Genomic DNA, 27,706 nt, shown 5'->3' with positions numbered 1-27,706 from the left:
ATGGAAAGGCAGTGAGTCGCCAGATACGCTAGCTCAGTTGGGACTAGTGCTAATTGCCTTCTATATAGAAGGCAATTGGCAAGCATGCCTTGAGATAGATTAATTGAAGAATCATCTTCCCTTCTACCATTTGTACAGCCCCTAGAGTGCCTTCTACATTGGGTCTCGTATGCGCCGTAGCAGCACGCTGCTATTTTGACTACATCTCCAACTGGTATGCCGAGCACAAAGAGGACGGGTTTGCGCACAAGCTGTTCCGGTGCGCGAGCTTAAGCCTCCAGCTTGCCCGCGAGCTCTCGCCCCAGCTCAACGACGTAATCCTGTGGCTAGCCTATGAGGTTATGCAATGCTGCACAAGCCTTGAGGGTAGCGCAAGTAAGTTCCACCATAACAATTAACCATTCCCTCTGGATTTCGCCCAAGGCTTGTCGTCACTAAATCTAAGAGAATGGTAGGCTTGAGCGTCTGGCGGAAACTAAGCGACGTTGTCACTGACATGTACGCCCTGGGCCTACACCGCGAGGCAGCACTTTCGGACGAGTCTATGCCGTTCTTTCTGTCCGAGTATCGAAGGAGGTTCTTTGCCATTATATTTAATTTCGACAAAGCATGGTCGGCCATCTTCAACCAGCCTCCTCGAGTACCAAGTCGATATGCGGATTGCAAGCCGCCCCTGGACTTGTCGGAAGACGACCTCTTTACACTGCAGCAAGATGATCTGGGTCAGCTGCTCAGGAAATTGACACCAAATGGATGGAATAAAGACGGCGGTTACAGGACGACGACGTGGACACGGCTGCGATATACTGTTGGTGGAATTCGTGAACAATTCATCGAGGCACAGTTTCACTTGACCCAGCCAGTTGATGGAAGTGAGCTAAGGTATATATTTATTGCCTTGTCTAAAATGAAGCGAGCTTTCGACTGAGTGTGCCTTAGGAATCTATCTGTCCGGTGCCACGAAGCCTGGAATTCCCTTCCCCAGCACCTCCGATACGGGGAGGATCCAAACCAGATACCGTCCGACTTACCCAACATTATCCGCCAAATACTCATGAGAGCACACCTAACCTTCGTACACATCGACTTCCACATCATTAGGTCGATCAGCAGAGGCAGTAGTGCAGTCCCTTCACCCGAACTGCTCGAGATCTCTGCAAGGATGCTCCAGGGTGTCATTATGTGTGTCATGGAGCGCGGCAACAAGCCATTCCTCTGCGATCTGGCCGAGGATGTAATTATTGTTCCTTTGCCCCGAGCAGACTGGATTTGTGATAGATGGCTGACTGGAACAACCGAAAAATCTATCTAGTTACTTTTCTATGCACTGCCCAGTGCCGTGGTTCTGTAAGTGATGTTTCCTTATCTCCATTGACACTATCGTATTATTTCATTTCAAAAAGATGACGTGGCAAACGACACGTCCCAGCAACCTTCCGATACTCTGAGGGAAGAAGTCAAGCAGCAACTCCTTGGTTGGCGAATATGCCATCAGAAAAGAACGTGCAGAACTGACTGTGAATCCATTATAAATCAACACAGAATCACCGCCTTGCAAGACGCCGTGCGAGATCCAGCACGAAGCCTCCCGCCTTCCATAAGCAAACCCACCCTGTTCCGCAACCTCTCCGTGCTGGTGTCGCAGCTGGAGGCCCTCGCCAGCCCCGAGGAGCCGCACTACACGTTCTGCGCACAAGCGGCCAAGAGCATGTCCAGAAAGCTCGACCAGGTCCTGGAGCATAGCATGGCTGGCCCCGGCACCGCGATCCGGGCGGGTAATCCAAGTAGTAATGGTAATAAGATCCCGGGAGATCTACAACAGGGTGGAGCCTCTATTGCTACAACAGCCCACAGGCCAGGTGGTGAACAGCAGCCGGGCAGCGAGGAGCCCGCTCTGGGGCCGCCAGGAGACGTAGCGACTCCTTGCATGGGCCTGAGTGACTTTGACAGCAACGATTTTGAGACATGGGCAACGAACTGGGGATTTGATATGGGTACAACGACCAGCGAATGGGGCATGTTTTGAAGCAATCAAATCATATGTGAATAATGACAGGGAGTTATGTACAGCCATTTTTCAGTAACCGCGACACAAACGAGCCGCTGAATATTGGGAATATCATTTGTCGTTCTTGGAGGATGCTAGGAGGTCCCTTGCGATTGTTATCGATACGATTAAACTTTTGGGACGAGGTTCAGCCTCTGCCCAAAGCTCAAGATCTCTGCCGATTTCTCTTTTTGTCTTTATGTCTTTGTAATGGTACAGAATTACCCTCGTGCTAATAATTATCGTCGGATGTCCGATCGGCGCCAATCGAAACATGTTTACATGATCAAGCCAAACAAGTCGAGGCCAACATCAAGGCCGGGTCCACGAGCCGTCGCAAGGACAACAAACAGCAGACTAATCAGCTGCACCCTCAGCTCAGCTTCCAAACACGTCGAAAGCTGGGGGGGCCCCGTGGAGTCCTATCTCTCTTGCCTCCGGTTTTTTATCTTCAATGTTGTATCGTTTGCTCAATCCACCCAAGCGTCCCTGCCAACATTTCCACTACTTTCCACTTTTCACACCCGTGAGCTTGCTAGGTTGAGATGGACGTGGCACATTGCGACGCATGCTTTCTTTGTGGGTATGGGGATCGCATGAAGCATCGAGCATGAGACAGACCCCAAGGGGGAGGAGTGGGTATGTTAGGGAAAGAAACAGGCGCGGGGACCGATGCGCCGAGAAGTAGGGAAACAGGACGCCTGTCCTCGTTCGCTGCAGGAACCTAGTTCCCCAGGGTGTACAGATTAGTAAGTTTCCTTGTGTGGATCCTCCTCCTTCTTCTGCAGTTCTGTGACTGTTGGGCTTGAAAACCTACTAGGTCTTATTATAGGCCATGCACTCCTCCCTAATAGTACGTTATACTTACCCTGCCAGCACGTTTTCCTTTCTTTCATTCTTTTTTTTTTTTACTGTATTTAGAGCCCCGTGCCCCACAAACCCTTTCTCAAAAAGGGAAGTGGATCCAGATCATGGAATCTGATTTGCCTCATGCACAGTTATGGAGACAACCCTCGACAGAGCCCAACTACCGTTGATTGGCAGAGACCAGTTCACGCTGCTGCAGCACCACGTCTCATCCAGGAGGCACATGTTCTACGCCTTGACCTTGGGTCACCTTCCTTGCCCCATGCTCTCTCTCCAGTCCCCATTTTCCCAAATCCCACGGACCAATTCCTAAATATTTTGCCCGCGGTGAGCGCTCCCGGATAAACCTGCACTGGAGCCTGACATTGACAGCACATCAAGTCTCCATGGCTCCACTTGCCTCGTCGTGCCGACGAGTCGGACCATCCGCCCTCCCTCCTCTGACCTGAGCGCCTCACTCGACAAGTTGGGCTGCTGGGCTGGGCTTGAGCTTGGGCTCCTCCTTGGTGAGCCATTTCAGACCCCTGCGCTGGATACCGCTATCTCGGTGTCCGACCGTGTGACCCTCCCAACAAGCCAGCCAGAGAAAGACAGAGAAGAAAAGCGCCTAAGTAGGTAAGGTAGAGAGGATTGTAGGAGGAGGACCTTTTTCGAGGCGACGCGTCGGCCACCACAGTGGTCAGTGGGGCTGCTCTCCTCCTTGCTGCTGCGCCTGGAATTGGCGTCCAAGGCTGGAGCCCCCAGACCGCCGAGATGGGATTCCCTCCTCGACAGGTGACTCAACTGACCAGCCAGCGAACTAGCTTGCTCATGTTTGTCATGGTTTGGGCTGGGGCCACTGTTAGGTGTCGTGTTCGTTCGTGGGATGGTGGTTGAACAGACGGTCTGGTATATAGCTGTAGAACATGAGCCTCGGGTTCTCATGCTCTCGACTTTGCTCTTCTTTCTTTTCGTTTGGTAACAATTTACGTTAGACCATAGAGTCTTGCCATCCTCTCGCGTGCTTCTTTGCACAAGAAACACACGGACTCTCGTGTCGTCTCCTCCCCTCCTCTCCCTATCTTCTTCCCAAAAACCAAAAGCCATCAAACATGCTTCGCGTGTCGGCACCTGCCCCAATTCCCTCCTCAGCCGCCCTTCGCGAGGAGTCTTACTCGGGCCCGCCCACTGCCCTGTCAAGGATGTCCCCGTCAAGTCACCATATGGCCTCGGCGGTACTCCTTGTCCCAATACTAGACGAGAAGCACCATGGTGCCGACCTGCTGATGATTCCCATCTCGAACAACAAGACGACGACGACGACGACGACGACGACGACAACGGCAACGAGAACAACAACGACTGCCACCTCCACAACCACCGCATCATCAGTACCAGCAAAAACAATAGCAAAACCGGTCCCCCGGGTCGAGGACTCATCCTCCAACCGCCGGACGGAGACACCCGCGGCCCCCACACCGCCTCCGAAACCCGCGCTCCCCGAGGGCTGTCAGGACTGGGACGCCTACCTCTCGCAAAGGAAGTCCACCGCCACGCTGCCCCTGCTGGACAACGTGCACGAGGAACAGCCCTCATTAATAATACCCGAGATCGAGATCCAGTCACCCGACCTCAACTTCAAACACTCGTTCGAGGACCTCGGCTGGCGGGACTGCCTCGCCCAGCGCCAGCGCCACCCGGCCGCCAGACCTCTGCGACGACGGCCCTCTGCGGCCACTGTCATTGGGACCTTGTACGCCGGGCCCAGCAGCGTTGGTGGTGGTGATGGTGGTATCGGCAGCAGCAGCACGGCGTCGCTCCGGAGCGTCAAGCGCCTCAGTAACGCCTCGACGCTGACGGCCAACACGGTGGCCACGGCGCCATGCATCCTCAGCAGCCGGGCCTACAAGCGGCTCAGCAATGCCTCGACCCTGACCACGCTCACCATGGCCACAACCAGCAGCGCAGGCGGCGGCAAGGCCCGCTCCATCCGCCGCATCAACCGTACCCGCCACCTACGCGCCTACTACTCCGACGGCTCGCTACTTCGGGCGCGGCGCCTGAGCGTGGGTGTCAGCAGTATGGCCGATATTGCCGAGCGGCGGGAGCCTTCGTCGTCCTCGGCCTCCTTCGTGGTGGCACACCAGCGGCAGAAGAGGTTCTCGTCGGCGTCGATGCCGCTGACGGGTGGATTGGGCTCCGAGCTCTGCGCGCCGCCGCCGTATCCGCCTCCTGAGAAGCCACTGCCGAGCCTGCCTATGATGGAGGTGTGTGAGCTGCAGACGAAGGAGAGGACGAGGTGGAGGGAGCTTCTGCTAAGGAATTTCCAGCAGGGCAGCTGGAGGAGGGGAATAAGTAGTGGAGGTCGGTAATCGAACCAGGTGGTCGACAACTGCTGGTAGTGGGTGGAAAGAGTTTTTCTTCTTGGAACACCTGTATGAACTTCACGAATACTTTTTGCATTCTTCTTTTTCTCTTTTCTTTTGTCATTCAGCAGAGCGAGCGGGTCGAAGCGTTTGGCTGTTTTCATCACGGGCGGAGCGTTTGAAATTTCTCATTATAATGTATTGTAATTGTGGTACCACAGAACAGAAGCTTGTTTCGTTCAAGTAATTATTCTTTCGTCATTTCAAGTGGTCCCACACAGAACCTCATTATGACTTGTGACGTGTTTGTTCGGAGGTGCTCCTTCCCCACGAAGAACAACGCAAGAGCCATACTTTGACAATCTGAGTAAGAACTACTTGAGTACCTACCCCAGCGTTTCGTTTCCCCACCTGCCTTCTTCGTCGCTCAGGCTAGGGCAAGTCCAATGGTATGCTCAGCTTTTGGTTCCTGCCCGTCAACGCGAATGTCACGCAACTTTGACTGTCCTTCTCCCGCCTGCGAGGCTGTAGGCTTGGTCTGATCGTTGGTGCTGATGCTGATGGGGAGCGTGAGATCGGTACCGGAGGCAAGCTCCTGCCAAGCGCGCTGCTTCATTATGGGAAGCTCTGTAGAGAAGAGGAAGTTATGAGCCAGCAAGTCATATACTCTCACTTTATCCTTCATGGGACGAACGGTCGGGTGTTGATGCTGTTCATGACTTACCAATGCCATCGTCCGTGCCAACGCCTGGACGACTAGGCCAACCAAAGTGCTTTCTACCCTTGTTCCAAGCAGCTCGAGAAGACGTAGCGATGGACTGACCCGTGGACTTTGTAAAGCGTCCCATCTGGGAGGCGAAGAGGGGCGACCGTGGTTGTGTGCGCGGCTGACAATCGACTGCGGCAGGAGTGGCTCGTTGCTGTCCTTGTTGTTGTCGACCAATTCGAGAACGGTGTAAAGATCCTCGGTGGCTGTTGACGGAGGCGGTCTCATCTGTTGTTCAATATTGACGAATTAGAACCTGTCATGTAAGGTAAGATAGTAGCGCTCATGGGGTGGAAAGGGGAGAACAAACGAAGGGGGTGTGGGGGGGGGGGGACTTACGCTTCCGATTGATGTTGCGCATCCACCAAAGAAACCAAAGAACTGGCAGCATGATGGCAGAGCACAGGGCGAGGAGGCCTAAGAACATGATGACGGGAGGGAACTGATATACGCCCTCGTCGCGTGTGACATGGCCAGCAAGGCGAAGGGGCACCATCATGCTGATTGAAGTGGGACTTTGGTGTTCTTGGGGTTGTGTGGAGGTTTGAAGACAATCTGGTACGCGATAGTTGGAAAATGAGCGCTGTAATTAGGAAGCGCGGCTGCTTTTGCTTTTGTTATTGCGAACTCCCTCATTAAATGAATCTGTGGCTCGAAGTCGAAAAGGTGTGAGCCCAACCTGGAGGTTCAACCACAAACAGTTCTGAAGTTGTGTCAACAGTGTGATTCATGTCGCGTCGAGAAATATAGTATTACTTACGCTAATGGGAAGTCGAGAGTTGGGACGAAATCAGCAGCAACTCAAAAGCTGTGCATGTGGCTTCACTTGGTAGCTCTAGCAGCCTAGATTAGTAGTAGCAAAGTGAGGGAATGGTGATGCTAGCTGGAACCTTGGAAACCGTAGGATCTGACTGTGAACGGTGATTGCATACTCGTGATCGAAGTGTGTTTCTTCTTTCATGTTGACTCTCTTCGATGGAAGGACTAGGTAATTATGAGCTGAGTGAGGATGACGCAAAAGAAAAGGGACAGTAGCAACTTATAGGAGACTATCTATACTTAAATTGAATGAATATGCTGAGTAGGTAAAAGGGTAAGGTAAAGAACTGCCAGATCGTCGGAATCTCTGATTTCGATTCTTTTCAACCTGAGCTAACCCTTCTATCACATTCAGAATGGCCAAACATTTGCCGCCAAGTTCTTAACTAATCACCATAATTGCCCCATGACCAACTCTAAGTACTTTAGAAGTCTAGATCCGAGCTTTGAAGACTGTCTTGCCAGCCCTCTGCAATTCCTCTGCATCTCTCTTTGCCCAGTCCTTCATGACTTTCCGCTGGATCTTGCCGCTCTGTAGCCTGGGCACCTCATCAACGAAGACAACCCCTCCGGCGAGATGTTTATGCTTAGCCACCTTTGGCTTGATCCATTCTGTAATATTCTCAGGCCCGACTTTTCCTCGTGAACTAGCCTGCAATTCAACGTACGCCCTTGGCCACTCATGGTCGTCACTGTCAGGTAATGCAGTACTCTAATTAGAAACAACCGAATCCAGAAAACTGGAACGAAGGGAGGGAGGGAAAGAGATGGAGAAAAGAGAACCACCACTTACATCGTGATACCGACGACAGCGGCATCAGCAACATGTTCATTCTCCAACAGGACCTGCTCCAGCTCCGCCGGCGCAACCTGGAGCCCATTTACCTTGATGAGCTCCTTCTTACGGTCCACAATCCAAAACCAGCCCCTCTCGTCCACCACGCAGACATCGCCCGTCCTCAACCACCCATCACCCACCAGGGTCTCCTTCGTGGCAGCCTCGTTGCGCCAATACCTGAGACACACCTGCGGGCCCCGCACAAACAGCTCGCCCCTCTCGCTCCTGCCCGGCTGCACAGGCCTCCCAATCTCCCCGCCCGCCTCATCCACCAGCCTCGCCTCCGTCTCAGGCACCAACACCCCGACGCTCCCGCTCTCCTCACTGACCCCAGCAGGCACCAGCATCCCGCCACACGTAACCTCCGTCATCCCCCACCCCTGGTAGAGCCGCACGCCAAACCGCCTCTGCACCTCGTTCTGCAAGCTACGGCTCAGCGGCGCCGCCCCGCTCACCACCTCCCGCAGCGTCGTCAGCTTGTACTGCGCCGTCTCGGGCCGCTTGCACAGCATCGTCAGCACCGGCGGCGGCACCTGCAGCATTGTCACCCCGTACCGCTGCACCGCCTGCAGGAAGGCCTCGAAGCGGAACGTGCGCATAATGTACGTCGGCACCTGCAGCCGCAGCGCCACAAACATGACCCAGCTCTGCCCGAAGGCGTGGTACAGCGGGAGCATGCCCACGTACCTGTCCGGCGTGCGGCTGACGTCACGGCTGGGTCTTTGCTCCGCGTGGAGCATGAATATGGTCTGTGCCGCGTTGGCAATGAGGTTGGCGTGGGAGATGCACACCCCCTTGGGGAGTCCCGTGGTCCCCGAACTGAAGTTGATGGTGGCCACGGCCGTCTTGGCCTCGTCTACGGAGAACCTGGGCCACTGGTAGGCGTTGCCCTGTGCCGCGGTTCCCACCATGCTGCTGCGCCAGTCCGCGATGCCCTGCCGGGTCGGTACCTCGTCGTCTGTGAACTGGAAGATGCGGCCCCGCGGTATGCCTGCTTGGGACGCCGCCTCCAGTGCGGGCCCCAGGAGCTCGGGCTGCACGAGGAGCACCTTTGCACCCAGGTTCTGCATCTGGTGGACCAGTTCTGTGCCAATCGAATGATTAGTTTTCTGGCCTTGCTCCTCTTTATTACGCGCTCAGCACCATAAGAACATTCACAAACACACTGACCAGGCACCGTATAAGTAGGATTCGCAGCGCTGAAGACGAAGCCACCGCCGACGATACCGTAATACACAGGCGGTATGAAGATGTGGTTTGTCGTATACAACATCACCACATCGCCCCTCTGTAGACCCAGCCTGGTGAGCCCAAATGACGTCCTCTTGATCCATTGCAACGCCTGTCTAGCTGACAATGCCTTGGAGGGATCCTCGCTGTCAATCCACAACGGCTCGTCAGAGGGCGTCAAGTTGGTGGGGAAGGCGTAGTCCAACACATTGGTCACCTCAACCTGTAGAGGCGGATAAGGGGACGAGATGGGCATGTTTGATTGGTTGGGGAGGGATTTGCACAAGCACAGTCAATGTAAGAAGCTGGAGATGATTTAAGTCTCATCAGTACTAATCTCAGAATATATGATCTACGAGCTTGCCTGAGAGGGCGCGGCCATTGTGGGCGTGGCCATACTATTAACATGACCATGCACAACAAGCATATATAGCCGATGTGCCGTCCTACCGGGGTTGAATTGTGCATACAAGATGCAGGCTTGCGGAGTTTGGGGGAGTTCCCCGGCGTGGGGTGGGAAATCTGGGGTACATTTAACCGTTACAAAACTCGTCACCAGCCGCTTCTCCCAAAACCGCCGGACAAGGCCACCAGGGCCAGTCAGTGGACATGAACAAAGAACTCTGTCAATTGCGTTTGGCGCAAATGCAAAGTATGTGGAATTCTTCCTGTATCAGTAGTATAGAGAACTGTTCGCAGCCGTGATGAGGCTAATTCAACATGCAAAGAGGGTCTCCGCAAAACACCTGCCCACAACGACTCCGTGTCCCCTCCCCTGGTATTTGTATTCTGGAGAATTTCGAACCCCCGATCAGTCGCACATGCCCATCTTCCTGTTCCGAAGAAAGAAAGGAGAGGGGGAAATGAAAGAAGAGAAAAGAAACTAAAGACGAAATTATCGAGATATGCACAAAGTGATACAATCGTCATCCCACCCCGATATTCCCTCCAAAGCTACCGCTCGTCCGCCATACTATGGCACGACGAGCTTCGAACAAAGGGTAAGCAATCAGTCACCCACAGTGACCTCGAAGTGCTGCCAGCCAGCAGACAGAGAAATTATCTTTCGTCTTTGACCGCGAATTACTTTGCTGTTAAACCACGGTCATTCAGGCCCGTCATGAGCCACGACCTGGAGCATCGCCCATCGGCTCGTCGTCCTCGGCTCGAGACGGTGGTGGAATACCTTCATCCTTCCACTTCTGGTAGTCCTCCTTCGCCTGCTGGACTTCCTCTTGGCTGAGGTTCTTCATCCATGGACTGTTCATGGCCATCTTCTCGATGAAGTTTTGGTTTCGGATCTCGGTGATGGTCTTGGACTTCAACTCGCGCTTAGCACGCTCCTCGTCCGAGCCGCTGGCGAGATTGTAGATGAAATAATTTGAGGTGAATTCTTCGTAGATAATCTTTGCCGTGTTGACACAGATCTTGAGCACCAGGCCTTCTCTAAATGAGATCGCCTTTGGCTGGTTCTCGCTGTCTGAGTCGGCGTCGCCCGAGGGCAGATTGCGCGTTAGAACGACCTTCTGCAGGCCAGTGCGTGATACCCCCTCAGTGGGCTCGGTTCGGATCCAAGAGGATATGTAGTACTGCCACCGCTCCTGCAGGCCCATTTCGTCCGTGTGAAATGTCATATCATCCTTCTGCAGCCAGCGGATGGTCGCCTCGCTCTTCCCAGGGAACTGCAATAATGTAAGCATCTGTCTTTTAATTTGATTGTCGTAAAGAGTAGTAAACATACCCAAGTCAGCACAAACATTTCGCCATCCTTGACGCATTTCTCAGCAAACCTGCGGGCGCTAAGCTCGAGCTGGAAAGAAGTGTCCTCGGTCTGCCGGTGGCTGAAGTGCTGCGTGATCAGCTCGCTCGTCTTGTCCTTGCTGTCGTTACTGTTGCAGACCAAGGCCAGGCGAGACAGTGTCTTCAGGAGGTCCTGGATCGTGTAGAGTGTCCAACCATTCTTGAGGTAGTAGCGCCTCAACGTGTCCTGGTACACATTCTCGTCCTCGTCCTGGTTGATGTAATCCTCAATCAGCTTCACCGTGCGCGGCCAGAACTGGTGCTCCTCGAGGCCGGCAAAGTACTTGGACTCGTCGTGGATGAGCCGGAGCTTCTTAGCAGGCTTTTCCATCTCCTCACGCGCAATCTCTTGCTTGACGCTCTCGGTATTTTCCTTGACGCTCTTCAGGCGGGTGTATAGAACGTGGAGGATGCTGAAGAATACGTAGAGGGTCTGGTTGCAGTAGAAGTTGTACCAGCGCCGAGGAAAAAGCCCATCTGACTTGATCTCCATATCCCCATACATGTTGTCGCCGGAGACGACGGTAGGCACTGGCGCCGTTGCCAGCCACCGGTCGTTGGCGCCAACTTCGGGCACAGAGGTTTCTTCGACGGCGTCCGGCATCTCCTCCTCATTCCCAGAATTCGCATCGGGAGTGGTCTCCTTGCTTCCGGATGCATTGCTGCCCTCCTTGTGATTGCGTGATTTGCTTCCGTTGCGGTCGGGGTCAATGACGGCGCGCAGTAGGTTCGTCTTCCCTCTGCGGCGACCTGACCGTCCGTTGGGCAGCTCGGCAGGTGCTACATCTTCCCCATCCTCATCGCCAGATTCTCGGTCGATGCCCGCGAGCTTTTCAGAGACCTTGTCCTCCGGGAGATCGAAGAATTGTGGGATAAACTCCTCAAAGAAGTCCTGGATACGCTCTCTCTCGTTGGCACCATGTTGTCCACTGTTCGTGGCGTACAGGAACATGAATCTCAACAGATCAAGGAGAACATCCTTATCCTCAAAGTTCCACAAGTACTGATAGCGGTCAGTTTTGGTGCGAGCCGACTTCGAGCGTTTCTGTTCCTCATGCTTGGTCTTGATCATGTCGATTAGGTGTTTGGCCGAAAGATTGCGTTTGTCGTTAGACTTGACTGAGAGTCCCATGTGATCAAGAGATTTCAGGAACAGATTCTCCGTCTGCGTCTGCCAGACCTTCTCCCATTCTCGCTGCGAGAACCGCCACTCTTCATCTTTCTGCTTGAGCCGGGCCAGAACGACAGGGACGACGCTGAAGGGGGTCGAGAACATGTCATTGACAGCCGCAGGTCCATGCTCCGGGCCATAGACCTTTTTCAGCACACGCCTGTAAATTGACTGGCTGTGACCGCCCAGTCCAGTGGGCATCCTGAAATTGACACGCTCGTGCGCAGGCATTGTCAACATCTGCTGCGCAATTGGCTCCAGAAGTTGGATGCATTTCTGGTTCGCCTCAATGTAGAAATCGTAGTCGTGACGCTCTTCCTCGATCCTGTGGAGGCCTTCCTCAAACGCGTTCTTTCTATGAGCAACGAATCCAGAATCCTCAGAGGCCCATGTAGGGTGAGACGCCCACTCGTCATTCAGGACTGAGCTGCAGAGGTCATCCCGCCCACTGCAGGGCTTGAGGCGTTCTCTCTTAGGTAGAAGGCGGTAGCTGGGGCCGTATCCACGACAGTTACTCAAGGAAATTCGGCCACTAGGAGGTGCGGGCCGATTGTCAACGATCTGGTCATCGCCGCTATACAAGACGAACGATTTGAACCAGGCGAAAAGTTCGGCGTGACCGCCGATGAACTGGGCAGCCTTGCTCGTCAGTACATCCTTGTCAATCAGGTCCTGTGTGTACATGTTGCAGAGCTTCAGGAATTCCGAGTTCGCCGTCTTGTTGTTAAGGTATTTCTTGACTCTGTCGAAGAATCCAATCTCATCAGCTGCGGCGACGGCATAAGGCGTTGGAGCGAGCGGCTCCGGCATGACGGGCGTCAGAGTGGGCTCTATCGTTATGCCATCTGCCGCGCCCGGCTTGAGATGACTGGTCTTGAGCCTCTTGTTCCCAGTCGATGGGGCGCCGCGCACGTTTGACAGTGGAGGATCTGCCATTGGTGTCGCCGGTCCGGTCTGTTTGTCTGATCTGGCACGCTTCTTGCCCTCTTTACTGGCGCTCGCTGGAGGCGCAAAGTTGCCGACTGGCGGGCCTTTGGGTCCGTCGCGCGCCATATGTCCAGGCTGAGGCGTCTGCTGGAGGTGAGGGAGGTTGAGGGCGTCTTCGGGGCGCTGACCTGCTCCTCGTGTCTGCGCTGCGGACTCGGGCAAGAACTGCTTGAAATCCTCGAGCAAATCTGGTGCCGCGTTGAAGAGAGTCGTGACTTGCGCGTAAACATCCTGAATCGGCTTCTGCTCACGCTGATAGGTCTGTAGAATCTCGAGGAACTGTTTGTAGATTTCAGGCTTGTCTTGAAAACGGTTCTGGAGAGACGCTAAGTTAGCAGATGTGTGCATCCAGGACATAAGTTCATCTGTTGGCGCTGGGTGGCCAATGCAGCTTGCCAAATCTTTGCGTTGCAAACGCAAAACAGTTTACAAGCGGCCAGAATAGTATCACTCACCTTGATCTTATTGACATAGCTGATGGCATGGTTGAATTCAACCGGTCCCCGCTTCTCTAAATTTCCCTGTTGTTGAGCCGCAACTCCGTTCAAAGCCTGCACGGCCGCCGGAGTAGGAGTGTGTGCATTTCGAGCAATGGGAGGGTGAGCTGCCGCCGAGCTGCCCTGTGCCGCTGGTTGACTTCGTTGCTGAATGGGGCTGTGACCGTCAAAGGGTGGACCGTGACCAGGCCCCTGAGCCATGGGACCGTGTGCGCCGGGAGCCGGCGTGCTGAACTGAGCTTCTGGGCTCTCGATGCTGTGGTGGACGGGCCCTTGCCAGTTCGCTGGGCGCTGCTGGTCTACGAATCGCTGGCTCGGAGCGGAGGATGGAGCTGGCACAGCCTCTGCCTGGATCCTCGGGCCTGGGCCGATGGAGTGGATGGTCGAGCCGGACGGCGTGGTTACTCGGATGCTGTTGGGGTTGTTTTCAAGGCCACATTCAATCCTATAGCCTGGTGGCAGGAAAGTATTAAACCCTTGAATGAGGTTGGGATGGCCAGCAAATAGCTCAGAGACTCGAGCAATGACACCAGGAGTATCGATGCTTTTTATGGTATGTCAGCATGTCCTCAGCTTGCTACCATGTACAGCTAGAACTCACGTCTGGCTCTTGAAGTCCTTCATGATGTCTAAGAACCTGTTGTATACATCGGGCTGTTCAGAGAACTGCACTTTGACCTGGTCAAGGTAGCTCAGGGCGTCCTGTGGGAGGCAGGCATCAGCAACAGCACACTAGGTCAGGCAGCCTCTCAAAGAGACCTGGCCTGGTGTTTCTATATACTCAATACTTCAATGAGAGCTCACATTAAGTATGGGCTGTTGTCCCTGATTCATTGCACCGGGCGCTGGACCTATCGTACTGCCTGCAGGCATGGAGCCGCCGCCGAATGGCATGGGCTGAGGGGGGCCACCACGACCCCCTTCAGCTTGTAGAGGCGGGCCGAACACAGCACCCGGACCGTTGGGGGTGCCGACTGCACCATTCGGAGGCATCGGGCCATGCGGTCCCTGAGCGAACATGGCGTGTTGCGCTGATGCAACACCGTTTTGACCACCGTGGGGGCCTTGTCTGCTGGCCTCGCCATGAATGGGCCCGACAGGACCACCTGGCCCAGGTGGTGCGCCGAGCGGAATGTTTGATGAAGATGCTCCATGGCTTGCGAGCAGCCCACCTGGACTGTGTATTGTGCCGGGAAATCGATTCGCGACGGGTTGGTGGATCGGGAGCGACGCAGCGTTGCTGTGATGGGGCGCGTTCGGCTGGTACGACTCTCGAGGACGGTCACCAGCAACCTCGCGTTGGTCTCTGTCTCTATCTCGCTCCATTTTGATGGCGTCCTCGTGGGCGCGATGCCTTTGTTCGTCCATTTGGACGAGTATGTAGGTGTGCGCTCGCTCTCGAGGATATTCTTAGGGGGTGTGGAAGGGGAAGGTTATGCTGGACTTTTCTTCGACAAATGCTGGACCTCAACGAGACTGGGACATGTCAGCTTGTTCACCCAAGATCCACTGTCACAAATCAGAGAATATATTCACAGTGCAGTCAACATAATAGGGGGCTTTCACTTGCAGCCAGCAATGATGAGTGTGCACTGAGGAAATGATTGGTCATGGGCTTGGGTGACGAATAACAATCGACGCAAACAAGTGCGCAGGGGAAAGAATTGAAGGGGAACACGCTGCACCTACCAACACAGGCAAAAATGGTTGTTGAGAACAGAAAAAATGCATTAGTGGTTGATACAATGGAGGATGAAACGAAGAACAGAATTTGTATGAATCTGAACAGCGCTTGAGGAGGTTGAAGATTGCAAGTTCCTGAAGCTGTAAAGAAGAGGAGGAACAGAAGATCGACAACCTTGGGGCAAGCAAGCATCGGCTTTGGCTTGGCTATTCTGGAGGGGGCTGGATAAGATAAGAGAACTTCAATGTAGTCAGCAACACTGGAAGTGGGTAATGCATACAAATTACCACTACAGAGTCTCCAAAATTGATAGTGATTACAATGACGGCTGGATTCACAGTGGCTGACTCCCTGCATCAGCAAACGATAATTCTGCCTGCCCTGAACTTGCAGCTCATCCGAGCACGGAATAACTTCTGTTGCCGTTCCAGAAATCTGGTTTCAAAATGTGATGGTAGATGTTATGTCTTTGCATACAGTTTATACCCAGGCTCAGGAACAGTATAATTTTCCTCTGAGCTAGGACTAGAAAGGACTTTTTGATGACATTTTCTGAACCATTACCAATTTTTTTGTTCCACAAATTAAGAATCATTCATTTTCTTTGTGCTTCTTTATTGACCTGAAAGCTGGAGAAGAACCAACGTGGAGGGATCTACAATGAGGAAATGAGAACTCGCCACTATGGTGACTCCTGTTTATGGAACCATCAAATGGAAAAGCTTTCAGGCACTGAGAATATTATCCTAAGCACCAGACTTGACCCAATTCTACCATCTAAAACATTTCATGGCAGTGACCGGGCACACCAGGTGCTAATTACAACCTGCAAGTGTGAGGGGGCCATGTAGATACCACAGATAGCTATGGAGGAATTGCCTGGTGCCAACCACGTCCACCAAGAATAATGTCTTACCAGCATTCCTGACTGCACCATATCAACACCTGTCCAGCAGTTACACTTTATAATTGCGAACTCGAGTTTCTTATTGTGTATATGCTATCCATCGTACCTATTCAAAACGAAACAAGCATCATCTATGAGGAGTAGTTGCGAACGCCCTTCAATATCCACTGCAGAAACCAAGAATTAGCATCCACAAGTGACTATGGCATGATGCTGAAAGCTGAACTGAACTCTTGCTAAATCCACGGGAGGTTTTCAAAGGATACTCACAACTTGACCGTTTTGGACGGAGCTCGCAACACTGTCCACCTCAATATTACCCGGTTGCATCTGTCATGTTGTCAGTCAATCTTCCCTGCTACCACCCAGCTTCAATCGCATGAGATCACTGACCACCTTTGTGCCATCTTTATTCTCCCACCACAGCTCCTCCTCCCCACTCATCGCCTTGACCTTCTCTCCCTCCTTCCACGGATTCACCGGTACCACATGCGCCTCCACAAATCGCCGGATATTCCTCTGCGCCCTCTCCCACCCCTCATCCCCCTCATACGCCTGCGCCCCTAGCTTGTCGTACTCCTCAGGGTCCTCCCACGGCTTGCGCGGCAACTTCTCCATCGCGCTGTTCAGCGGCGCAAGGACGGTTGAGTTCTGGCCTTCGTCGTCCAGCCGTCGCGAGACGCCCTCGACATCCCGCACCAGGCCCGCAAAGATGTTGATCGACCTGTCACGGCCCATTACATCAGACAGTATCACGGTGCCAGGGCCGCCGGCGGGCGGACCATCTTGAGGGGCTCCAGATGGAGGCATCGCGAGGCCCGGAGTATCGAGGATGGGGCGTTGAGCGTGGACGTCGTCAGTGCGGAGGGAGGGAGTGTCGGCACGCTGGAGGCGGGCCTTGAGCGGAGCGAGGGTGTATGCGGTGACGGCGCAAGGTAGCAGGACAGCAACGACAGCTGGCCTCATGGTCGCGATAGGGCCTAAGGATTCATGGAGTAGGTGACGATGTTTGTTGTGGCGTAACACGATGAGTTGGTCGACGGTGACAGCGATAAGGGTCTAGGATGACGTAGCCGTTGCTGATAAGGCGAACCTGAACCCTGCAGACGTCCGATGCTCTAGGTCTACTGTAAGTACTGTTAAGTGCTTCACTTACCACCTCACTCACAACAACAACTTGTTTCAAGAAGTACAACAATTCTGCCTTGATTTGCAGAGATACAGGTGCTCATCTACTATGGCCTTCATTAGGCATATATCACAGTTTCATGTTCCTACCGGAGAAAGACGGGACGCAAGAGAATCGACGGCCTAGATCGAGTTAATACGTGCATTTATGAAGGCACAAGATCTGTACAGTAATCCAGCACTGCTAGACAGCAGCCACGTCTACAAAAACATGCTTCAATCAAAGCCTGGAATGCTTTTTTCTTATTCAAGTACCACATTTCGGCGTCTCAAGAAATCATTGTTATCACCCGCACAGCTCATTGTCTCGCGTCTCCCAACTCCCGGTGGGGCAAAATGCTTTAATACAAATGCAGAGGTTACGAACTTTGGATTGCCTCAAGGCGAACATCACAAGTTGATGCAGCGCCAATTGCCACTGCTATCTACCGCTAAATTTGGCGCTCCGGGAAATTCAGCCATGAGCACAGCAGAGCCGCAGTAAATTCGGCTTACGAGCCCCCAGCTTTATCCCATATTTAACCTAGATTCAAAGGCTCACCGACCTCAATCCGATGATAAAGCAAGCTTGAAGTCCCCGCGTACACGGTACTACGGAGGTGAACGGCAACCGCGCATGAACGCAGTTCACAACAACTCATGAGCCCTAATGTCTACAAAAGTGCAGTTCGGCTGGCTTCGCCACATCTATTTGTAAATTTATCTTCCATTGCTGTCCTCACAATTTTGGGAGCCAGTCCTAGGAGTCAGAATAAGCTCGACTCAAGGTCACCTGGTAGGTATGTGCATAGCCGAAGACGCTAGAAGAAGCCAAGGCCCTATCGAATGTATCAGGGCGTGAGCAGCTGGCTCCGCTGGACGCGTAAACGCCGCAAAACTGAGAAATATCGACAACGGTATGATTTAGCAAAACTTCTTCCATGACAGAAGGAAGCCTGGAGCAACAAGTTCCAACAAATGACCCTAACGACCCCCCACTCATGGGAGAGCAGAAGCTGTTTCTGATATCTCCTGGCCGATTAGGCTGGCCTGGAAGAGGTGAGGTTGATGCACTTATCTATGCTACCAGCGAAGCGAATTTATGGGCCATATTGGCTGAACAGATCTTGAAGTCCAAGTTGATTGTCTCCGGTCCAGAGGGTGTAGGAAAGCAGCGGTCCTGATATTGAGTTAGCAGATCACAGGGACCTTTACCTTTGGCGAGGACAGCATACCTTTCGGAGTCAATTATATGGCTGAGTCAGCCGGAAATTGATGTTCATTGAAAGGGAGATTGTACCACAGGAAATCAAATGCAAAATCCGGCCTTGGAGTACGTTGGCGGCTTTCACATGCCGAAAGCATACCCAATGCCAGGCTCGCCGGGTGGTGCAGCCAATCATCGAAATAATTATAACAAAAACATGTCTTTCAGTTCTGCGGCAGTTTCAGACGACACTCATCAGCAGGTTCATTGACGCGACCGCTGTCCCTGAGCCCCCCGGTTCTTTGGGAGCCCGGCTCGACTCGCTGACATGTGAAAGTTGACGCAGCGTAGCAAGCCAACTGACCGTGCGATCAGCTCGACGACAGTGAAAGAACCTGGCAATAGGGAACGTCAAGGATTCTTGAAAGATGATGAAGCCGTCACAATTGAGAATCATTCCAGATTGTCGTCTTTCTTCGCGTTGAACCCCCCCCTTTATCTCATCTTCTTTTTCCCCGGATTCGGATGCACTGAAGGAAGTACTGAATCCCCACGGTCAGCAGTATGAAGGGGTATCCTGACATAATTACAGAGTGATGCTTCTCGCTAGTAGAGCGGAGTCAGTGGAAGCCGCCGCCCATCCCCCACAGTAGTGGTATCCTCCCCCACACTCTAACGAAGGAGCCCACTGAGCCTCGGCAACTTCTCCTCCGGCCGTGGACGCTGACCAGCAGACGAGGTGGGTCTACACCAGTAACTGTTGTCGCAGTAGCAACAGTACCCACACACGCCATTTTGGTCAAATTCGCCGCGAGTTCCCCCAAAAGAACATGACCATCTTGGTCACTATCGTCAGTGACGCCGCCGAGTTGTTCTCCGCTCAGCAGGTGTTCGAAGACTGGTTAGACGAGACGGGTGAAAAGCATGATGCCTCCTCTCATGTTCTTGGCCATCTGTATTTTGTGCCGTACAAAGACGCAGATCAACAACTCAGTCCGAGCATGGAAGGCGGTTAAGGAGGTTGCTATAGTGCCCTGCTAAATCCCCGGCCAATGATCCTTGCTAGGTGGCCAACCTCGGCAAATCAGCGTGTCAGCAATGGAAATCGGCCCAGAAGAGTCTGGGGAAGGAGCCAGAGCCAAGCAGCGAGCAGACCCGCTGCCACGAACGTTCTTGTACAATGAGCATATGATTTCCGTCTTTTCCACATTCCCAACCTTTTTCTTCTTCGTCACCACTCAAATTCCTTGACCGTACGCACTCCCTCTGGTCAAAATCCTTCCTTTCCCTCTTCTCTCATCATACATACGGCATTCATTCATCATGGCACCAAGAGTGATCGTTGTTGGTGGCGGCTGTAGGTCTCAACGCTTTCCCCAGCTGTGTGTGTGAGCCGCAGCAGCGACTTTGATCACATGCCACCGTCGCCGTCTCACCATCTACAGACCACCCGTACTGACCCAACATCAATAGTGTCGGGTTTGAGCGCAGCGCATACCATCTACCTGGCTGGTGGAAATGTCGTCGTTCTCGATAAGCAAGGTAAGGACAAGCCCATTTTCTGGCGGAGTCATACTATCTGGTGACTGTCGCATGATCTAACCCGAGCTCCCGCTTTTTTGACAGGCTTCTTCGGTGGCAACTCCACAAAGGCGACCTCCGGCATCAACGGTGCCCTGACGAGGACACAGGTTGACCTCGGCATCCAGGACAGCGTCAAACAATTTTACGAAGACACCTACAAGTCTGCCAGAGACAAGGTCAGGCCAGAACTCGTCAAGGTCCTGACCTACAAGTCTGCCGCCGCTGTAGAGTGGCTGCAGGATGTCTTCAACCTGGATCTCACCCTTGTTTCACGGCTAGGGTAAGTAGACCGACTACGGCCTTGCATCATTATGTGTCGGTAAGCTGATCATTTCTCGCAGAGGTCACTCCCAGCCACGAACCCACAGAGGTCACGATGCCAAGTTCCCCGGCATGGCCATCACATATGCTCTCATGCAGAGGCTTGAGGAGCTTGCCGAGACTGAGCCCGACCGGGTCGAGATCATCAAGAAGGCCCGCGTCACAAACCTGAACAAAGACGGCAACACCATTACTGGTGTGACATATGAGTTCAATGGGGAGGAGCTTAGCCTGGACGGTCCTGTTGTGCTGGCCACGGGTGGCTATGCCGCGGACTTCAGCGAGACGTCTCTGCTGAAGAAGCATAGGCCCGACACCTTTGGCCTGGCGACCACCAACGGTGCTCACGCCACTGGTGACGGTCAGAAGATGGTCATGGCCATCGGCGGAAACGGAATCGATATGGAATCCGTCCAGGTCCACCCCACTGGTCTGGTAGACCCCAAGGATCCCGGCTCCAAGTGGAAGTTCTTGGCCGCCGAGGCCCTGCGTGGTGAGGGCGGTCTCCTGTTGAACAGCGATGGTGACCGGTTCTGTGATGAGCTGGGCCACAGAGACTACGTCTCCGGCATGATGTGGAAGGAGAAGGAGAAGGGCAAGTGGCCCATCCGGCTCTGCCTCAACTCCAAGGCTTCCAACACTCTCGACTTCCACACCCGCCACTACTCCGGTCGCGGTCTCATGAAAAAGATGACCGGCAAGGACCTGGCCCAGCAGATTGGCTGCTCCCCAGATCACCTGCAGAAAACCTTCCAAACCTACAATGCCATTGCGGAGGGCAAGCAGAAGGACCCATGGGGCAAGAAGTTCTTCCACAACATGCCTGTTGACGTGAACGATGACTTCCATGTCTCTGTTATGGAGCCCGTGCTCCACTTCACCATGGGTGGTATCGAGATCAATGACAAGGCCCAGGTTCTCAACAGCGAGAAGAAGCCGTTCGACGGTCTCTTCGCCTGTGGTGAGCTTGCTGGTGGTGTGCACGGTGCCAACCGTCTTGGTGGCTCGTCCCTGCTTGGCTGTGTCGTCTACGGTCGCGTCGCTGGTGACACCTCCAGCAACTACCTGTTCCAGCAGGCGCTCAAGGGCGCTGGCACTCCCGCCTCCCGTCTGGGCCAGATCTCCCTACATCTCGACCCCGCCGCCGGTCGCGTGACTCTCGACTGGGGTCAGAGCGGCTCTGGCTCAGGTGCCTCTGCCAGTGCTGGTGTGACGCCGCAGGCCAGCACATCTGCTGCCGGCCCCTCACCCAAGGATGGTGGCAAGGATGCCTCCAAACCTAACAACCCCAAGGAATTCAAGGTGCCTGAGACGGAGTACACCCTGGAGGAGGTTGCCAAGCACAACAAGAAGGATGACCTGTGGGTCGTTGTCAAGGGCTGCGTGATGGACTTGACCAACTGGCTGGACGAGCACCCTGGCGGTCCCCAGGCCATCATGAACTTCATGGGCCGGGATGCCACGGAGGAGTTCGAGATGTTGCATGATGATGAGGTCATCCCCAAGTATGCGCCACAGCAGGTCATTGGCAGGGTAAAAGGACAGACCCCTAGCTTGGAGCTGTAGAGGGGCTGTTGCGCCAGGAAAGCGAGAAATGGTTAACAGACATATTCTCTGGGACGAGAACATTTGTAAACAATGTAGACCACCAGCATTGCCTGTTGAGCAACTAAAGATGACATCTAGTCTGATAGGCACGGCCACTTCGTTTGGACATCGATTCAGCATGGGCTGTGGCAACGAGAAATGAAGGGGAAAGAAGATGGTGTCTTTTTTATGTTTGATGGATATGATTGAGATGGTATTTTTCTTTTCAGGTCGTATAATCATCTTGTATTCATATCCTCTGTGCCCTCATTACCAAACTTCTCGTCCGTCCTTTTGCTTAATGTTGTCCCGAGCTAGCCACAGAACGTCAACTTTGCCAACTTTCCAAACAATACTCAACACATGTACGACATCCTATCCACGGATCTGACACACGATCAATACCAGCGTTGTCAGGCTATACCACACAATCGGGGACACACGCTGGATCACTCGGGTCTTTCCTTAATAATCGCTTTCTCTTCTCCCATGTACTGATGCTCGGCCTACCAGCCATTATGTAGACTGCCCTCGCCCGGCCTTCCGACACACGCAAGTCATCAGCGTATCAATCATGCAGCATGTATTCCCTGGACTCTCCGGGATGAGTTGAGGATAGCCGTGGTCCACGAAGGCGATGGGACGAACTCGAGCCGGGTCACTCATCGTCTTTGAAGGATGCCATAAATGTGTACAAGATAGGCCTGTCGACCGAGGGATGCTGAAGCCTAGATGCAGGCGCGACGCTCACAGGTTGCAGATAGACGTCCTTATTGAGTTGCTCGGCGGACTAAAATGTGTCATACACCTGTGCCATACACCTGTGCCCTCTTAACTGCTTCCCACTTCTTGGACTACCATAACAGTCCATCCACTCATGGCGGCTTTTCCCAAGTGCTGGGTTCTGAGCGGAGACTGGTGCTTGGTCCAGTGTTTGGATGAATAAACAAGAACTACAAGAACTGTGGGCGGAAAAGAAATCAGTCTGGTGACACTGGCCACCACCGCGAGCAAGGTGAAACCACGGTGCATGCTAGCTACAGAGAGGCCACGCTGGAGCTGCGAGTACTCCACGAGTAAGCCCAAAAACGATGCGTGATTTTAACAAGCCAAGAAGGTGACACGAGGGCCGGGCTCATAGACCAGAGATCTCCAGCCGAGCGAGTGACGCACAGTGGGATGATGTTGGGATTTCTGTCGGACGGAGCAGCGACGTAAATTTCTCAGCTCGCCAAGATCAAGGGTAGCCTAGTTGTCGCTGCGGCGTTTGGGAGCGCGCAAGGCTGAGAGAGGAATTGTTCTGGTAGCCATCTATCCATTCACACGTCTCCCTTTGCCACCTGGTTTATTTCTTTTCTTCTTGTTGCTCTTTGCTCACCAATTCGACCTGCCGTTCGGTTGTTGGTCATGGTTGCGTAGTCGTGTTGTCGCGGCTGGCCCCGGGAGACTCAGCATCGTGTAACAAGTTGAGGATCGACGATTCAGTGCGACAGAAGCCTCCGAGAAGCCAGGGATGATCTCTGTTCTTGTCTGTTAGACTGTGCCACCACTTTCATCATTCTATCCATCATGGTGATTCCTCCCTCCATGCCTTTCCCACTCTCTCTTTTTCTTTGCCCCCACGCCTTGTCTTGAGCCCACTCCGACGGCGTCAGGCTTTCGAGGCTTGTCATACTCTGGGCTGAGCAGATCGCCTCACCAAGTTTCCCCTTCTTCTCTTCAGGCGGCGGCACGTTGTGCGACGTTGCAGCAGCTGGCTGGAGGGCGTAGCACCAGGTAAGCAAGCCCCTTGGCGTCCGTATGCCAAAAAAGACTGCCACGACTTGTGGGTTGTGACACCGTCAACAGCCACTTGTGTCAACAGAGTCCAGCAGACACGCTCATAATGAAATCAGCCAAGCATGAGGGGACAAGGCAGTCCCTTCGAGAACCCAGGGCGGCGGTGGTACCCCAAAAAGCGTCAGATATGCCGCAGCCAACATACGACTACCCACGCTTCAAGTACACGAAAAGCTTGCCATGACCAAGGGCTTGGCCTTGGCCTTGTCCGTCTTTGCATGATGCATGGCGCTTGGCTAGAAGAGCGGTATGGCAAGGGGATGACATGGAGGGGTAAGATCATCTTGCCATTTTTTCGGTCGTACCGATATCAATCGGCGACAGCACAGGGAAAACGACAGCCACCCTACCCTATGCGGGATACGACAAATGCAAAAAGTGAGACTGCGACATGCGGGCCACTAGGCTAAGGGAAGAGGGTTGGTGATTCGCACGGAGTCCTCGCACATGTTCAGATGATGAGTTTGGGATTATGGTGGCAAGGCTACGGCCGAGCCTGTGTTTCCTCTTCCTGATGTCTAGAGAATCATTTGCAACACAGCTCAACAGAAGGCTTCCAACCTATCACATACCATGCGAATTTATCCTCATTATGACAAAGAGAATCTACCACATAGAGGGGGCAATGACACTGTTATATAGCGGTCAACGTCAAAACAAGAATAACGCCCTTACCAAGATATGAAGCCGGGTCGATGACTTGCCATGCGTAAGTCCAAGGCTCGCGTACTAATGTATCTTCCCTCCGCCTCCCAGCGTCTGGGGTTTCGATACTCAGTCATCGAAGTGCAGCATTTGATACAATAACTTTCCCGTGCGCCCCCACCGGCTCAACTGATTGGTGTTGGCGAAGAAGGGGAACCACCAACTAGAATAAGATTCTTAGCCACGAGCAGGGGGCAGGACAGTCATCTCACTCAAGAAACTGACTGCCTGACCGTCTACCAGCCGCTGGGTTGGCAATTGGCCATCCCTCAGCATCAAGAACCTGTTGGCGCCAGTAGAGCTCGGAGGGCAAGCTTTAGGCCAGCCAGCATCCCATGCAGTCCTCTCTCAACCAGGAAGGCGCGCTCACCCCCTAGCCCCCAGCCTCCCCGTCCCCCCACCACGACAGGCTGCAGGTCGCTTGACATGTGAGAGTTGCTACTTGTCAGGGAAGAACAGCGAGGAAAAATCCACCAGATGAGGGTCCTTCTGCCAGACCGTTCTCTACCTTACTACACACCCCTGACCAAGCGGCAAAAAGAGAGGTACGAAAGAGTACTGTAGGCCCGTCACATCGACCAGCTCTTGCCAATCATAGACGCACCCGGAGCCTGGAGGAAGGCCTCAACATGGGGCATGCTGCAGACGGACAAACTTGTTAGCCGAGTGGTTTCAGGTAACACATGGGGTCTGCGCATTCGATGATGCTTGCAGGCAACTGTACTGTCCACACCAAGACCCCGGTGGAGGAGGTGCGCCCAGCGGCATATGATGTGACCACTTCTTGCAGATGCGTGATAGGTAGCCGGACTCCTCCTCTGGGCTGCAGCCAAGTCTGAGGCGCTCTCGGGGTGGTCAGACAAAGACGGTATGCTCCGAAGGTTTGTCACATCGTTTCGAAGGGCCTGCTTCGTCTGCTGCTTTGAGGCTCTTCTTCAGTGGAGAAAGCGAGACATAGAGGGTATAGAGAGAGAGAGAGAGAGAGAGAGAGAGAGAGAGAGAGAGAGAGAGAGAGAGAGAGCTTCTCGCACGTGTGTGGTCAGAAAAGCTCTTTAGGGGAGGAAACAGATTGCGGTTGCTTCCTGGGGCCAGGCACCACACACGGCTAGGCCAAGGCTGTCACCGAGCGGCGCAGCTCCGCGCGCTGGACGAGGGAATTGCAAATAAAGGATTCGTGGCGCTAAACCTCGTCGAGCGGGTGGATCAGGTCGGGGAAGACGCGAAGGATTGCGGGATGCTCACTCTCGCTCGACATGTTCCTTGCTGGGTCCTGTGGCCAAGGACCCCAAACCGTCTGGAGAACCATACTATGTATCATGATAAGATTTGCGCAACTGGTAAGCGAAACTTTCCATGATCATATGAGGAGACTCTCTACCCTTGGCAAGGGTTGGTCCCGGGTGGTCGAGGTCCGATTCCGGTGCCAGGTTCTTCAGATTCTTCTTGACCCTGCGCCGCAGTCCAAGAAAAGGATTGGGTTGCGCAATATCTGGCTGCACGAAAGCGTACAAACCCACAAGGCCGATGATGTGTGCCCGAGTGTTTATCTGACTGAGATCGTTCGGGACACCATTAAAGAGAGAACCAGCTTCTCTCGGAACAACGGGAAGGTTGGATCCATCGCGCTCAACGGGCCTCTTAGACGAGGCTGGTGAAGATCACCGTGAAGGTGGGTGCGGAGGTTCTGAAGACTCCGGCCAAATCCGGGGTAAACTAGCCCACCACCCAGTGCGCACGGGAGGGTTCTGAAGTGCTTCGCACCGTATACGCCGGCTTAATCTTGTTCAATGCAGGTGTCATACCACTACCCTCCCTCCTCCTGCTGCTCCTGCTCCTCTTCTCTTCTTGGCCTCTTTATAAAGAGAGACTCGCAAAGAGAATTAGAGGACTTGGACTCCATCTCGATGCCGCGGTAAGGGGTGTCCAAGCATGGAGCTCAAGGAGCGAGAAGCGATAGCCTGTCGTTCGCCAGGGCCCCTGTCACGAGCTTTTTTTGGTCGCAAGCTGCATCGAGGCTGCCAAGGATGTCGAGCGCTGTACCACAGTATCGCTGACTCGCTGCCATGGCTGGGAGGAGAAGAAGACTCTGCAAATGTCGCCGGAAAGAGAAAAAGATGGATCAGGAGTGCAGTGATGACTTTTTGTCGGCCGCACATCACGTCTCTTGTCTCTGTATGTGTGTGGGAAACCGCTTGAATGCCCGTCGAGTGGTGGTAATGTGATCTGTAGCCTGCAGAGCAGCCACCACAATCATTTCTGTGGAGCATCTACCCCCTCCCCCCCGGTTAATTTAACTTTCCCCAGACGACTTGTCAACCACATGTGCAGTCTCGTTGCATTCAGGTGATCCAGGAGGCGTGCATGGCGTCCTTGAAAGGGCAGGCAATGTCACCGTATCAACAGAAGACCAGAAGAAGAAATAGGGGAAAAAAAGTCCCCCACGCAGGACTCGACTCGAGACTAGCCTATCGAGTCTAGCTCAACACGCAAAAGTCTGGGGCCCTCTGTGCTTTTGTCCACTAAGCAACACGACTTCTAGACAATCTTGGTGTCAGCGGAGGACAACTTGCTCGTACACACACACACACGAGAGTACGCGCAATTCGACAAAGGACAGTGACAGTGCAATCAGATGCGATGCACCGTGATATATCGGAGGGGAAAGGTACAAAGGAACAGCCTCAAAGTGAGGGCGGGGAGGGAAGAGGGGCCAAGGGGAGGATGCGGGGAAGACAGTGTGGCTTACTTAGGTGCTGGCATACCGCAGGACTGGTAGCCCAGCGCCCTACTACCACCACCATAATTTAAGTATTCACTACGTACCATGCCCTGCATGCCCATGGAGAGCGGACGACTGGAACTCCATGTCTCAAACGGTTCGACTCTAAATCCCGCGGGACGATCATCCCTGGATGGCCCAGCCAAGCTATTGCTCTTCATCAGAAGATGGGAGCGATCCTGAAGACTGTTGCAAATGGGATAATAAGAATGAAAAGTACTCTTTCATGTACAGAAAAGCAATCAAGTCATCATGGCCCAGCAATGTACCAATTTTTATTTTTATTTTTTGATAGTACATAGTGTGTGATCACAGTGCAAGTCAGCTCGAGATGAACATCGCATGGAGGAAAGGAGCGCGCTGGCTGGAGACGGGGGACTTTGATCTAGGAGGTGGAGGTCAGCGCCTGAGTGGTCACTAAGGGAAAGTGCTCAACATACCGTAGGGGCCCCCCGGGGAGCAAGAAAAGGCACTGACCATATTACCATAGTGACACCAACACCCCCCGAATTAAACCTCCTAAACCTGGTCTCCCCCCTCTCCAGCGCCTCCTGCCAAA

General features: G+C 53.5%; 6 protein-coding genes across 6 annotated transcripts; 2 read left to right on the top strand and 4 right to left on the bottom strand.

Annotated features, from left to right (window-relative positions):
* M406DRAFT_351718 (uncharacterized protein) lies at positions 1-2,217 on the top strand (the record flags this gene model as incomplete). Its single annotated transcript, XM_040922647.1, has 6 exons — positions 1-11; positions 146-375; positions 456-882; positions 940-1,234; positions 1,313-1,347; positions 1,543-2,217. 6 exons carry the CDS (start codon positions 1-3, stop codon positions 2,024-2,026), a joined length of 1,482 nt encoding a protein of 493 aa, XP_040775374.1. The 3' UTR covers positions 2,027-2,217.
* Positions 2,218-5,686: 3,469 nt separating this feature from the next.
* M406DRAFT_330756 (uncharacterized protein) lies at positions 5,687-6,452 on the bottom strand (the record flags this gene model as incomplete). Its single annotated transcript, XM_040920556.1, has 5 exons — positions 5,687-5,886; positions 5,984-6,007; positions 6,083-6,107; positions 6,152-6,231; positions 6,365-6,452. 5 exons carry the CDS (start codon positions 6,450-6,452, stop codon positions 5,687-5,689), a joined length of 417 nt encoding a protein of 138 aa, XP_040775373.1.
* An 825-nt stretch (positions 6,453-7,277) lies between these two features.
* On the bottom strand, positions 7,278-9,168 carry M406DRAFT_259158 (4-coumarate-CoA ligase 2; the record flags this gene model as incomplete). Its single annotated transcript, XM_040917281.1, has 3 exons — positions 7,278-7,536; positions 7,638-8,766; positions 8,853-9,168. The coding sequence occupies 3 exons, from the start codon at positions 9,166-9,168 to the stop codon at positions 7,278-7,280; spliced, it is 1,704 nt and encodes a 567-aa protein (XP_040775372.1).
* A 386-nt stretch (positions 9,169-9,554) lies between these two features.
* On the bottom strand, positions 9,555-14,738 carry M406DRAFT_277923 (uncharacterized protein; the record flags this gene model as incomplete). Its single annotated transcript, XM_040918333.1, has 5 exons — positions 9,555-10,594; positions 10,654-13,185; positions 13,326-13,911; positions 13,969-14,069; positions 14,172-14,738. 5 exons carry the CDS (start codon positions 14,733-14,735, stop codon positions 10,031-10,033), a joined length of 4,347 nt encoding a protein of 1,448 aa, XP_040775371.1. The 3' UTR covers positions 9,555-10,030.
* Positions 14,739-16,022: 1,284 nt separating this feature from the next.
* Positions 16,023-16,925, bottom strand: M406DRAFT_356540 (uncharacterized protein; the record flags this gene model as incomplete). The annotated part of the gene is made up of 3 exons (XM_040923472.1): positions 16,023-16,125; positions 16,229-16,288; positions 16,352-16,925. Coding segments are annotated over 3 exons (670 nt in total), but the record flags the coding sequence as incomplete, so codon positions are not given.
* A 2,585-nt stretch (positions 16,926-19,510) lies between these two features.
* M406DRAFT_322591 (FAD-dependent oxidoreductase-like protein) lies at positions 19,511-22,093 on the top strand. The gene is made up of 4 exons (XM_040919658.1): positions 19,511-19,689; positions 19,806-19,874; positions 19,959-20,196; positions 20,258-22,093. The coding sequence occupies exons 1-4, from the start codon at positions 19,656-19,658 to the stop codon at positions 21,801-21,803; spliced, it is 1,887 nt and encodes a 628-aa protein (XP_040775369.1). The 5' UTR covers positions 19,511-19,655; the 3' UTR covers positions 21,804-22,093.
* The last annotated feature ends 5,613 nt before the right edge of the window (positions 22,094-27,706 follow it).

The sequence above is a fragment of the Cryphonectria parasitica genome (genome assembly GCF_011745365.1).
Source record: "Cryphonectria parasitica EP155 unplaced genomic scaffold M406scaffold_5, whole genome shotgun sequence".
Classification (NCBI taxonomy): Eukaryota; Fungi; Ascomycota; class Sordariomycetes; order Diaporthales; family Cryphonectriaceae; genus Cryphonectria; species Cryphonectria parasitica.
Note: the sequence above shows the minus strand (reverse complement) of the source record. Positions and strands in the feature narration are given on the sequence as shown.

Bases quoted from the DNA above. Each gene is read 5' to 3' on its own strand.
- M406DRAFT_322591 (XM_040919658.1), top strand. From the start codon at position 19,656: ATGGCACCAAGAGTGATCGTTGTTGGTGGCGGCT. The intron at 19,690-19,805 runs GTAGGTCTCAAC...CAACATCAATAG, and splicing joins GATCGTTGTTGGTGGCGGCT to TGTCGGGTTTGAGCGCAGCG. The intron at 19,875-19,958 runs GTAAGGACAAGC...CTTTTTTGACAG, and splicing joins CGTCGTTCTCGATAAGCAAG to GCTTCTTCGGTGGCAACTCC.